A 13,816-nucleotide genomic window follows, 5' to 3' on the forward strand; every position below is an offset into this window, starting at 1 on the left:
CCCACAACCCTGCAAAGGATAAACACATATAGATAATGGATATTAGGTGGTTCATTTTACACTGTATAAAAGCCTTCCCCTTCAGTTGATTCAAATTTTAGAGCCATAGCACAAAATATTCTTTTTCCCCCCATATTGCAAAACCTAAACTGAAAACACATTTTAAAATAAACAAGACAAGATGTTTTTGTTAAGAGTGGACTATTTCATCTCCCCCTCCTTTTCCTTTGGCTGCAGTGCTTTTATTATTGACTATGAAGAAAAATTGAATGGTATCAGGCTGTGATCTCTCCGGATAGCTCAACTCATTTATTTTTCATCTTTCATGTGTTGTCATCATCCTCCGACAGAAAATGAATTGAGCGGTTGCTGAATGCACTCTATGTCTTGGTACATCAGTTTGCTTTTGTTGCATTGCTTTTGCATTTCTTTTATCTTTCTCACAACCTCTCCTGTGTGTGTGTATGTGTCTGTGTGTGTTAGAGAGAGAGAGAGAGAGAGAGAGAGAGAGAGACAGAGGGAGAGAGAGTAAGAGAATAAGAGAGAGAGAAGCTCTGACTGGTTTCATTAAGATCCGCTCTCAACTGACAGGCCAATGTTGACAGCTCAGGGAGGACACACACACACACACACACACACACTCTCTCTCTCTCCCACTGAATCTGTTTATATGTTTGGATGTGTTTTTGCTCTCCTCTCGTTCCCCTTTTTCTCTTGTCAACAATCATATTTGTTTTCTGAAGTAATCTCTCGTTGTTGATCTTAAGAAAAACAACAAAAATTAATTGTAAAATTAACTGTGTATATAGAAAGAAACAACTAAATCTTCTCTTCCTCCTCCTCTTTGAGTCTCAGCTGGTGAAAGGCCCCATGAAATGTTAGTCAAAGCATTTATCTTCTGTACTGTGATGTATTTCCCAGTGAAACTGAATATTTGAGCAGTTAACAGTTACAAGACAGATTTAAATCAAATTCGTCGCGTTTGATTGGGCCACTAAAAAGCGGGCAGGGCTTCGAGTTTAGTGCGATACGGAGCTGCAGAGAGAAACGGAACTAAAGCTCTGCACGCTACTGTTTGCTTAATCCCACTCCTGCTGGATTTCTGACCATTACCACTCACTCCCACTATGTGCGAGTTACGCTCCCACCCGCACCCACAAACATTCTGACTATTCACGCCTGCACAATAGAGTTGCATTGATTTTGTATCTTCTCCTGTCCTGCAGGGAAAACACATTTTTACTGTGTAGTATTCATAAAGAGATGCATACCTGTTGCTAATAACGTAGTGAAATTATGTTCCAGCTCCTAATGATGATGCAAGCTTACAACTCCTCCATTACTTACTAAATGAGCACAAAAGTAGTAATAACCTGCAGTATGGCAATATGCACGCACTGTTTGGTGTTTCCGTTCTTTGCTCGTTCAGGTGACGTCGGCAGGTTGCAGATGTGTGGTGTCAGAGAGCACCAGGAGGAGCGCTGACTGAGTACTCAGCCCGGCTGCGTCAGAGTTTGGCCTGCAGTTCTGGCTAAATCTCAGGACTAGCAGTTTATTTTTTGAGCGCCCGCTCCCAACCGCAGCAAAGTTAAAACTGACTGCTCCTGCAAGATTTGCGTTGGGTCCCGCGGGACCCTCGGGATCCCAATCCCAATGCAGTCCTCTAATACATTGGACTGTTGGCTCCAGACACACCTCCCCCACCTGTTATTAGATCAGGAGGAAGATGAAGGAGAGATGAATGAATTAGACCTCAGCCACATTGGTTTGGAAATGAAAACAAAGTTTTTGCCCGCTGATATCCAAACACACATCTCTTCCTACCTCTCTCCGTATTGCTCTGTTAGCTACTATGACCCACAAATTATATTGTTCTGTTTCTTCTGTAAGATGGATGTAACTGCTGCTATGTGTTACAAGAAAAGAAGTAGTTCCTGTCATCTAACATAAACATATAGACACATCTGTATGGTGTGATTAGCTGTATTGACATTCAATATGGCTGATCACAGGGAGAGTTAGAGTTCTTAACATAACTGCCACACAAGTCAAGGTTAAGTTATATATTAGTTTGGAGGCAGTGGTTATTAGTACTGTGAGGATTTTACACAGCAAAAATCTTTTCATCATCCTCATGACAAGTGCCGGGACAATTACAGCCTTTACATTACAAAGGAATGTGCTCTTGCACATGTTTGGTTAGTCAACCCAGCACCTGGCTGGATGATGTTGTATTACATTTTTTTGCTGGAGCCCTCTGTGTCAGAATCCCTTGTTTGATGAATGAGAGGGCTGCGTTTTGTCATGCTGTGCTGTCATCTGCCACAATAGAGAGGAAATTGTGCTTTTTCTAACATATCCAACTCAATACCAAACACCAAAAATATCTCAAGTAAAATTCAGTCACACTTAGTCACACTTATTTACATTCAATAGGCTGACAAATCAGCCTATTGAGTGTAAATAAATTACTTTGTTGTGGAGAATATAGATAAAGCTCTGTTGGTTTTGCTTCCCATTCAGCCAAGGACTTTATATACAATTATATTATGGACATGATTAATATGATAGCATCTTACATTTTGGACATTTGAACAGTGCAAATTTGTGTGCTGAAGTTAACCAAAATTCTCTGTGAATAAATCAACTGATTGTGGTGATTCCTCTGAAATAAATAGTGGAAATAAGTACAACTCTCACTGGGGATATTGTGGTTCTGAGTATCTGCTCTTTGTCAGTGACATTGTCCCTCCTGTTTGTCTCTCCATCTGTCTCTGTCACACATACGGACAAGCTCACACAGACACTCCATGTTACATTTTGAAGCATGCTCATTAGTGAATGGATGATGCCCATTAACAAGCTCACGATGTCTCTCTCTCAGGGGACTAAATGTCTCTCAGATTGAATTAAGCCAAACTGTGTTAACTGATTATTCTCTTGAATCCTCTTTGATCCAGTTAGAGAGATATTCTTTGCTCAAGCAGGGATTGTGTGTGTGTGTGTGTGTCTGGGCGTATGTGTTAGTACGTGGATGTTATGTTTGTGTTCATGTGTGTGTTTGCTTGCTAATAATTGAAGCCACTGCAGACAGAGACCTCCTGACCTCCTACATTTCAAACATAATTCCAGCTTTGATGGTTCTATTATACCAGTCTTGACTACCAGCTCATTCTAACTGCGGCGTGTAACATCCAGCTTAAAGCTCCCTGATGCACTCATATCAACTTCTTATCACGCCTATGGTGTTAAATCTTCTTTTCTTTCTAGAATGGTTTTTCCATTACATCACATTACATCTTAATTTCTTTCTGATTCTGCCCTCTGCTTTCTTTATACGTTTTTAGAGTTACAGAGCTAGACTCTAAAATACCACAGTTTGAGGTTGACCTTCAGTAGCTGCTGTTGGAATGGAATTTCTGTCACCTTAATAAAAATTGTTCAGCCTCTCCTATGTTGGAGCTTACGGATTCAGTTTTTCTATCATTAAGTTGAAAGTACTGCAGAAAAGGTTTGTGAGAAAAGAAAAGAAAACATTTATTTTATTTTCTCACATTCAAAGACTTACGGAGCCAGTGTTGTGGCTGCCAGCTACAGTTGCTCTCTGTTTTTTTTATCTTTAGTCTAAATTATTACTATTTATTCTTTTATTAAGAGTAGTTGTGGGTGCAGTTTAGTTTAGTTTAGTTTGTCCTGCCTGGTTCCTGTACCCAAGAAGGGGCGCCCCAGTGTCTCTAATGACTAGACCAGTGGTGTTGACCTCTCACGTAATGAAGTCCCTGGAGAGGCTGGTCCTATCACACCTTCGGCCCTGGTAAAACCATCACTGGACCACACCAACCAAGGCTGGGAGTGGAGGATGCCATCATCTTCCTGCTTCACCACAGATATGTGTTCCTGGACAGGGCGGGTAGCACAGTGAGAGTTATGTTCTTTGACTTCTCTTTTGCGTTCAACACCATCCGGCCTGCCCTGCTGGGGAGAAAACTAACAGTGATGCAGGTATCCTGGATCAGTTTACCAGGTTCCTGGTTCCTAAACTACCTGACTTGGCAGCCACAGTTTGTCAAACTGCAGAACAGCGTGTCTGACACTATGGTGACTAGCACAGGGACTCCACAGGGATGGTCCTGCCTCCCTTTCTGTTCAGCCTCTACACCGCGAACTTCAAATACAACTGTAAGTCCTGACACTTACAGAAGTTCTGGGATGACTCTGCAATCATGGGTTGCATCAGTGAAGGGAAAGAGGTTGAGTACCGGGGTGTAGTGGACTCTTTCATTCAGTAGTGTGGCTTGAACCACCTCCAGCTTAACACCAGCAAGATGAAGGAGTTGGTGGTGGACTTAAGTAAGTGGAAATTACCCCTTACACCTATTTCCATCCAGGGGGTGAATGTGGAGACAGTTCAAGACGATAGGTACCTGGGAGTTCACCTGGACAACAAGCTGGACTGGGCCAAGATTACCAATGCTGTGTACAACAAGGGCTAGAGCTGTCTCTACTTCCTGCAGAGGCTCTGGTCATGCAATGTTTGCTGTACTATGCTGAAAATGAATTTTTCTCTCTACTTTATATATAATGATATCTTGCAACTGTTGCACATCATTTTCCTCCAGGTCAATGAAGTATTATCTTATTTTGTGAAAAAGCTAGTAACTCACTTTATTTTGGAGCTGTTTAGAAGATGTGGCAAAATATAATCCGGCTGCAGATAATGTTAATGTTGTGTCCTATAATAAGTATAATCACAAACCATAACCCTATCCTGGCAAGCATTAATAACATAGTGTGTCAGTAAGTTATTATTCATATACTTCTTGTCTTGCTCACTCACACATATCTCTTATTTTCCTTTTCTCAAAAAACTGACTGAATATATACCCACCTCACTGTTCTTAGGCTTTGACAGAATTGTACTGAGTCACCTATCTTGTTAGTAAAGCATTAAGAATCTTTGTTCTAGCTTTGTAACACAGATGGTTAGTTGCACTTCTGACCTGATAGCCATTTCCCAGTTGTTGATGTGAACACCTTCATCTGGTATGTTTTAGCACCTTTTAAGTTCCCTGTTATAGGAGTGTTATAGTGATTTTCTGTCAGACTTAAGTACAGTTTTGTACAGAGAACGTCTGCTCTATTGGGGCATATCTTCTCCCGTTGTTTGTCTCTTTAAAAAGGCTGATAAAAGGTCTCATGGATGAGATGGTGTAATGAGACAGTTTTCCGCCTCCAGACATTATCTCCCCCCTCCTCCACCTCCTCCTCTCCATCCTCTCCTTAGGCTAGCTGGCTGGCTGCAGCACCTGTTGCATGTCTCGACCTAATGCTGCATTCCTCCCCTACAGCCTTTAGCTGGGAGAGAAGAAAAGGAGGGGTATTAAAAAGGAAGGACAGAAAAAAAAGAGAAGAGGTAGGGAGCTGTCAGATAGTCAGACACCTGGCATGTCAGAGCGGGCGTGAGGTTATTAGGGGAAGACATGTGTATGTGTATATATACAGTATATTGTATAGTATAGTGTATGTGTAGAAGGAGCCTGCTGGCCTTCAGCTGTTGTCAAAACAGCACACTGAGAAGAGTGGAGCCAGACATAGAGGGAGGAACACAGACACAAATAACCTGTCAGAGAGAAAAGAACTCAGTGAGATAAGAAATGGAAAATGTCTTTAGCTTGCCGGTAATTTCTTTTTGAAAGAAAAGAGAAAATGTTACAACAACTTAGACTCTTCATGAATTTAATGGGAATGTGATGCTTATCGCAGCAGAAAGCCCTGTGTGTGTGTGTGTGTGTGTGTGTGTGTGTGTGTGTGTGTGTGTGTGTGTATATGTGTCTGTATTCACCCACAGATCTCCTCTCTCCCCGCCTCGTGTGAAACTGGTGTTTATTTGAAGTGGTTTCACAGTGTTTTCTTTCAAAGTATTTATTCTGCAGGTCAAGGTGCACGACAGCATAGTCAAAACACAAGAAACTTAAAGTACAGCTAACCACATCACATGAAACATACAGTACAGCGTGTTTTCTTATGTAAGTGTGTATTCAACTGCGTGCACGACCCTTGTTGACTTTTGCTGTGGCCTGGCTGTGGTGGATGTGTTTGCTGTGGAGAGGTGTTGAAGGCACCAGAGTATCAACAACACACTCTCATGTTGACACATTCACACTAAGCAACACTAAAATGTACATGCCTGTATGCTAATTAGCGATGCTCAGCCAAAGCAAGTGCCGACACAGAGGGAGATGTAGGATTTACACATTAATATGCTGTCTCCTTTATTTGGTTTTTGTGGTAATAGCAGTGGTGTTGTCATGTTAGGGCTCAACACAGTGTGTGTCAAATCAGGTTTTATTAACACACGTTGAATCTCAGTGTGCTCTAATTTCTGTTTTCCTGTTGTTTCTATCAGTAATGAAAACATACTCACCACAGTGCTGTAGGTGATAATTCAACTGCTCATCTTCATTTTCACTTCCAAATAGGTTTTTCTAACCTGGATGTTTGTTTAAAACAGTCTGAATGACTCCTTTTTAATGATGTTACCGTGTTCCCAGATCTCAGCAATCAAATTGGTGCATTCAGTGATATTATTATACAAAATAAGTTTAATCTTTTTAAGCTGCACTAATCAATATTTTAAGTATACGTTATGTGAAAGGTGTCACTCATAACGATGAACCCACAGAATATTATCATCTGATTCTGCAGTTCCTCTCAGCCCTACAGAACATTTTTTAGCATCTTTCAGCTCTTTGTTTTGGTTTCACAGCCCCCCAGCTTTATCGGTTGGGGACTGTTGCTTCAGTCTCACCACTCTCATCAAAGTAGTTTCCAGCAGCAGAGAGCAGCTGCTCTCAGTTAAAAAGCTTTGATAAACCTCCTGAATATTTTTTATAATCGATTAACCTCAATGTCCAGAGGAACAATACCAGCTCTCAACTGTGCAACTAAAAATAGTTGGCTTCTAAATAAAGAGATGCACTTATGATTCAGAGCAAAATTTTCAAACATTTTGTTTGATATGCTCAGATGTCCTTAATTTTGGCTTTGACAAAACATTTTCAAACCATTTTTCTTCAGAAAAAGTCTCAAATGTTCTGTTCTGATCACATGAAGTGCGTACTTATGTTGGCTTTGTCTTCCACATCACATCCAGTACATGCATGCTTCATTTCTCCCCTGTGTGGGTAAACATGGGAACGGCAGATCAGTAACAAGTAATAGTAGTTTCAAAAATGGGGCTTGTTGTAATTCTCATTAAAAAGGGATTATAACCTGACGGAGTACACTGTATGTTTACACTTTTGACTGTAAAGTAACTACTTAAATGTGTTACATGTAGTTTTTATAACCACCTACAATATATTGCATGCCACTGTTGCACCAGTCATTATATGTAATTACAATAAAAGTAAACAAATGTGAATAAAATGACTGTTAGTTTCTCTGAGGCAGTTCCCAAAAAAACATGTCTCCCATAACTTGCCTTTTTGAATAATGAACTTGCTGCTCGCTCCATTTGCGCTGCAGAAACACAGCAATCGCTCTTTGCATTGTAAAGCAGTCTTGCAGATTTCCTGTGAAATACAACCCAATGGTGTAAGATATAAAAAGCCATGAAGAGGTCAATAGATGCTGCCAAATCCTCTCAGCAGTGATCTCATTTATTTAGTCTAATTCACCAAAGTCTTATACTAAATGCTGGAATGATTCATTGACATTAAACTGCTCGATGTAGCACCTTTGATCGATTGTGGACTGATTAGCATTCATTGTGTTGCCTCTGCAAAGTACTGTAGGTGACACAGTAGAGGTCCACACACACTGTGCTTTCCTGCATCAGTGCTGCAGCACTATCCAGTGTAGCATATTAAGATATTTCTTAAACATGCATTTGAGTTTGACACATGCATTAAGTCTCACATTGGGACCCTACTGTTTAGGTGTATGTGTGTATAATGTGTCAGGCTCCCTCACTGCTTAATCTGCCAGCACAGGGACTCCGGTTCAGGGCATTCCAGTGCAGGGAAGAATAATGGGATCCTTTCACAGGTGGAGGGATCTGGGAATGTTGTTAATGGCTCTAAGATGGGGAAGACGTCTCAAGGGGCTGAAACATTCCTTAACCCTGCTTTCACGTAAATGGAGGAAAAGAGACGGAGAGGGAGAGAGAGCAGTCAGGGGCAGAGTGGAGAGGCAGCGGTTATCTGGGTCATCCTGGTGAGAAGTGGAAAAGGCAGCCTCTGCTGTATGGCTTTACTTATAGGTGAGGATTAAAAAGTGGGGCATTCAAATAGAGCTTACACTGGTTCTCATTTCAGTTGCTCGTGTTGTTTTGGCATGATTCCAAGTTTTTGCAGTGAAAGGATGATTCGTTTTTTGGGATAGGTGGTTTGTGCTTCCTCTATTACTGTTTGTCTTTCCACTGAACAAGAAGTGTAGGCCACCCTGTCAGTGGAGGAGCTGCCAGCCCTCCTGAGACAATTGTATTTCTGTTCAGATGAGTGCTGTCACATAGAATAAGTGTTGTTATTGAGGCTTCTTTCAGCACAACCCCTGGAATGCTTGACAATAAATCTTTTGTAGCCTTTATTTTAGTTTTATTATTTGGATGTCAGTTTCATAGAGCTACATTTTTTTCTGTCTGTTTAAATGCATCAAATGGAAGGAATGCATAACATGGCAGGTACTATACACCAAATAAAGGTCCAGCATTTTGAATTCCTATAGCAAATTCATAAACACAGCCCTCGGTGAGAATACACTGGACAGTGACAGCGTATTGTGTGAAATATGGCTTTTCCCTTGCTGTGCATTGCGTGTAGAAGGCAGCATTGAATTATGGGCACGCCACAATCATATTGGTCTCAGCTGGATAAGTCCAATTCTGCTGTAAGCTACTGGAAACACAGAGCTGGCTGACACAAGCTTTATATTCTGCTGCTTACATATTCAGATTTGTGCAGCATAAACAGGATGTTTTATCTTTCCTCTCTCTTTGTCACAAAATTCTTCTAACTACAGTCTTTTCCCAGCTTTTCTCTCACATTTCCATTTTGGGTAATAAAGACTCAGAGGTCATACATCCTTATTGTGATATCACAGAACAGAGCAGAGTAACGTGCCAAAGCACCATTTGTTTTTTCTACTTCCTTTCCCTTGCAGAGTGTGAATCATGTACACATTTGCTCTCCACATGCCTGGAGCCAAGAGATCTCAGTGCAGCCTTTGGTTAACCCCACAGGAATCTGAGTGCTCCATTCAGTTTAGTGCAAATGCTATCTTTGCAATTTATGGTTCCAATCCATTATAATCATGGTTCTGTCGGCCTCCCTCTGACTTGTGTTTCCATCTTTTCTTTTTATTATCCTTTTTTTTCCCAGGCCTGGCGAGTGTTATCGAAACTCTGCTGTGGACAAAGATGGCTGCTCCTCCTCTCCCTGCTCTTTCTCCTCTTCCTCACAATCTCTGTGATGACAATTACTCTCCCCCTCCCGTTACCGCCCTCTGACATTGACCGACGTTCATCCCGGGTGCTGAGCTCAGCCAGGGGGTTCAGATCCATGCCCAGGGTGGTGGAGCCCCCTCCAGCTACTGCCTTCCAGCAGCCACTCACTCTGATCCTCCCAAACATCCACAGTGGAGCCTGGAAAACCAGCAATAGAAAAGAGACATTTAAACATTCAGCGTCACCTAAACCTTTTGGGGACGCTGCTGTCGATGGCAAAAACAGCATCAAAGAGAGAGGTCACATAGACTTGCCAAAAAATAAACACAAAAACAAAGGCATTGTTTCCAAAAGAAAAGACATGACAGGCGCCATCCAGCATCCAACCGGTTATCACCATCCTCTCCTCTCAGACTTTACAGTCAACACAGGGCCAAGGCATAGAATTATGCCAAGCAACCACAGTGCTGTGGTAAAGCACGCTGCAGAGACATACATTCATCTTGAAAGGAGCAAATCCACAGCAGCACATATCCCTTCCCTAGCAGATAGACTAGTAATTGATAGAAGAGCTGCAGACAGACAGACAGGCAGATGGAAGGATAGACACACAAATAGAAATGCAGACACACAAATACATGGCAGCCATACAAGTGCAAAGCTAACTGAACATCACCAGGCTTTAGAAAAACACAGACAGGCAACAAAGCACCCTGGGAAATCTGACAAAGTCAGTAAGGAGCAGCAGGCTGTGAAAAAGCCCTCCAGGGATCTCAAAAAACACCATAATCTCTCAAAGGATCCCTCTGAAGCGAAGAAGAATCCCGGGTTGTTGGACCGTAGAATGGCTTTGTCCAAACCAGAGGCAGATGTAAAGAAAGATGACAGCAGCTGGTGTCGGAGCTTTACAGAGCAGGACTTCCCAGACAGTGACCACAGGAGGATCAGGATTAGTCCAGATCTCCAGCGTCTCCCCTGGCTCAGCAAGGATGACATCCAGAAGATGGAGCTTCTTGCTGGGGGTGAGGTGGTTAGTAAGGCCAGGGTGCCTGCACATGGACAGGTGCTCCAAGTGGCCCTGGACCCACCTACACACCAGCAGGTAAATGTTTTACTGTTTTTAATTATAATTTTAGAGAATCATTTGAAATGTCACACAGTTTAGATGGATATATATTTTCACAAAGTATCTCCCAGCCACAGTGACCATAAGCACTGTGTTAAACCTCCTGAACAACTGTTACATATCATCAGTGACTCTCATGGTATTAGTCTTGTCAGCTTCAAGTCAAATTTGATTTAATAGCTCAAAATTACAAGTTAGTCTCAGAGGGATTTAAAATCTGAATAACATATGACATCCTGTAGACCCTTGGTTCCTTACCAGGAAAAAAAAAGGGGGGGGGGGGGGGCAACAGAGGAACAATCCCTTTTCCAGGACAGAGAGACTTAAACCAGGTGTCATATACAGTATACAGAGTTGCTACACACACCGTCCTGCAGCCAGAAATACTCACTAGAGCACCAAATGTGGATTAATCCGCAGCTGAAAATAGTCCCCAACAAATTCACCATCGGCTCTTGCTTGAATAATGTAAAAACTACAGTACCCAGGTGTTTTAGGAAATTACTGGGCCTTAACAAAGAGAAAGAAAGAAACTATTTATGTAAGACCTGCTTTAAAGGTGTGTGTCTCCAGAAGGAACTGATGAAGGTTAGAGTGCCACAGACAGGGTAGGGTAGTCAGAGTATTGAAAGATGACAAACGCATTGTTGGTTTTGGTCTTGGTAGGAAAAACATATAGACTTCAGTGTAACTCCCTGGAATGGAATGAAAAATACATCCAAAAATATGAATCTGTGTAGTATGCTTTCAAAAATTTTCTGCAAATGTCATTTATAGGTGGGCACCATACAGTAGATGTACTGTAACACCACCTATCCCCTAGTTGTATATGAAAACTCTAAAAAGCTCCCTCGCTGTGTTAGAAGACTGAGGACAGATCTGGTGTTATGAATGAACAGATGGCTAAAAAAGTATTATTTTATTGTTCACATCATCATAAGTGAAGCCATTTCAACAAAGTATTAATGGCTGTAGCCTGAGGCACCAGATATTGGGAATGCTGTTCAATACAAGATGGTGTTTTATAAATGAAAACTAAATGGAGAGTGTTACATAACTGTATTTGTCCATCACAGCAGACATCAGCGATGAATTCACTTCAGCATGGGCCTGTGCATGGACTTTCAGCAACCCACAGTGAGCGCTGCCACCAGGGGCAATGCTCCCTGATCAAACGCACTGATGACTGGTTTGAGGTGTTTGCCTTCCACCTCGACAGGGTGCTGGGACTCAACAGAAGTCTCCCTGCGGTACTAAGGACTTTCCACAGTGAGATTCTACCTTATCGGTACACCAGTGGCACCCCCAGACCTGTAGTGTGGTGGGACCCAGATATTCAGCACTTAGCGGATAGCGACAATGACCAGAACTCAGTACCACTTGGCTGGGTACAGTACCAGAAGCTGCTGCAGCTCCACTGTGGGAATGAAGCAGATCTGAAGTCAGCACCCTGTGTGGGAGTCCACCACTCAGAATGGGGGAGACTGGCTCTCTTTGACTTCTTATTACAGGTAAGAGAAGTGTTTTTATCATGGTTTGGCTTTCTTCTGTGGAAGAGAAACATAACCACACACACACGCAAAACCAGCATAATCTTTTAATTATTGCAAGGGGGAGAAAGAAGTGTTTTCCATCCCGGGGGAGATAGGGTAACTGGGGTGACGGGAGGATTCCTATGTGATGTGAGCCTTCAAGCTGTTTTTAATTTACAGTAAAATGTGTCTCAGACATTTCAGTGCTTTCCTTTGATTAGCATGTTTCCATACTGTTCCTTTGGAGGTCTGAGTGAGTGCAGCAGCTGTGCATCTGTTCAATCTGGCACTATACTGAGGATGAGGCCTGGTTGCACCATAAAGTGGAGTTAATACATGAGCCCTTGCATTATAGATGGTAGGTACCTGGTGACATAGTGACTATTTGCAGGGCTAATTTTTGAATATTTGGTGAGCTAACCGCTGACACGCTAGCCAGCCTGGAACATGCTAGTGCTAGTCAGTCACAATAACTCTAATTAACGTGCAAAGTATACTGAACTATCAGTTAGCAAGCCAGCTAGCTAAATTACTATCAGTAATATATGTTCACACAGTTCATTCAAGATACACAAACCATGACTCTTTTGTACAGTTTATACAGTACTTTGGTGGAGGAGGGTTCAATAAAAGTTGATGCAACACAGCCAATAAACTAGATAAGATTGATAGCTTCTCTCTGTTCCCTAAATAACATTGTCAAGGTAGAAGGCAAATTCACATATAAAAGTTCACCAAAGTTGAATACAACATGAAAAAAAATGTGCAAATTTACTTTGCCCTGAAACCTCATCTGCTAATCTGAGATTAATGGAATGAATTGATTTTGCAGCCAAATGTTGCCATTTTAAATGCTGGTGGGATCGGGGCTTAACCCACTAAGTCAATGTTATTAATCCTAGCTCTTGATTCTTCATCATTTCTTCCACTTTTTAAAGCTTTGCCAGTCATTCCTCATTGATTTCTGCTTTTCTAGGTACATGTGCTGAAAAGACTGATGTATTAGTTTCTCATTGACCATCAAAGCACACAAAGCGCACAGTTCTATCAACCTGTGCTTTGATTTGCTCAGTGAATTGGAAGAGAAGGCACACAGACTGAGCGAACATGACTCATATTTGGTCACACACACAACAAAGAAACACCAGATGTTCTTGCTGGCCAAGCAATTAAATTTAGGATATGATCAAAGACTCGGCTTAATGTGTAATTTTTCCTGACCTGCAAGATAGGATGTCTCTTCTTGATCGGATCTCACACATAAGTATCAAAAATCTGTTTTCACTGTAGCAATCCTCCCACTCTGGAGAAAGTTTCCCAAACCATTTACTGAGGATTACAGTACACAAGAGAGCTGCAGCATCAGTTCAGCAAAAGGGTACAGTATGTGGCTGTAATAGTAATCTATGTTGATACAGCTAAAACACTATCTGTTGACAGGTTATTACACTCTGCAGTCAGCACATGTATGTAATTGTAATCGAAAAATCTATTAACTGTGTTTTATGGGCCATGTTTACTAAAGGACTGTGGTGGTGGTAATCTGCAATATGTATAATGTACAAAACATTGATTATCTATAAACCTGTGCACACAAGCCTTTTTGCCTGTGGAAACCAGCTTTCCACTGTACAAGAGATAGTAGCTGTGTATCCTTTTTAATATGTATATTAAGGAGCAGCTCCGTTAATCCAAACAAACAGGAGACAAATG

At 41.7% G+C, this 13,816-nt stretch overlaps 1 protein-coding gene across 2 annotated transcripts in view; it reads left to right on the forward strand.

Moving 5' to 3' along the window:
* gask1a (golgi associated kinase 1A) overlaps positions 1 to 13,816 on the forward strand; it is a 63,723-nt gene that overhangs the window by 18,482 nt on the left and 31,425 nt on the right. For both annotated transcript variants that reach the window (XM_042425212.1, XM_042425213.1), the window contains 2 exons: positions 9,381 to 10,547; positions 11,648 to 12,082. In XM_042425212.1, coding sequence (XP_042281146.1) covers positions 9,381 to 10,547; positions 11,648 to 12,082 — 1,602 coding nt within the window. The remainder of the gene's footprint in view (positions 1 to 9,380; positions 10,548 to 11,647; positions 12,083 to 13,816) is intronic.

The sequence above is a fragment of the Thunnus maccoyii genome, chromosome 10, assembly GCF_910596095.1.
Source record: "Thunnus maccoyii chromosome 10, fThuMac1.1, whole genome shotgun sequence".
NCBI classification, from domain to species: Eukaryota; Metazoa; Chordata; class Actinopteri; order Scombriformes; family Scombridae; genus Thunnus; species Thunnus maccoyii.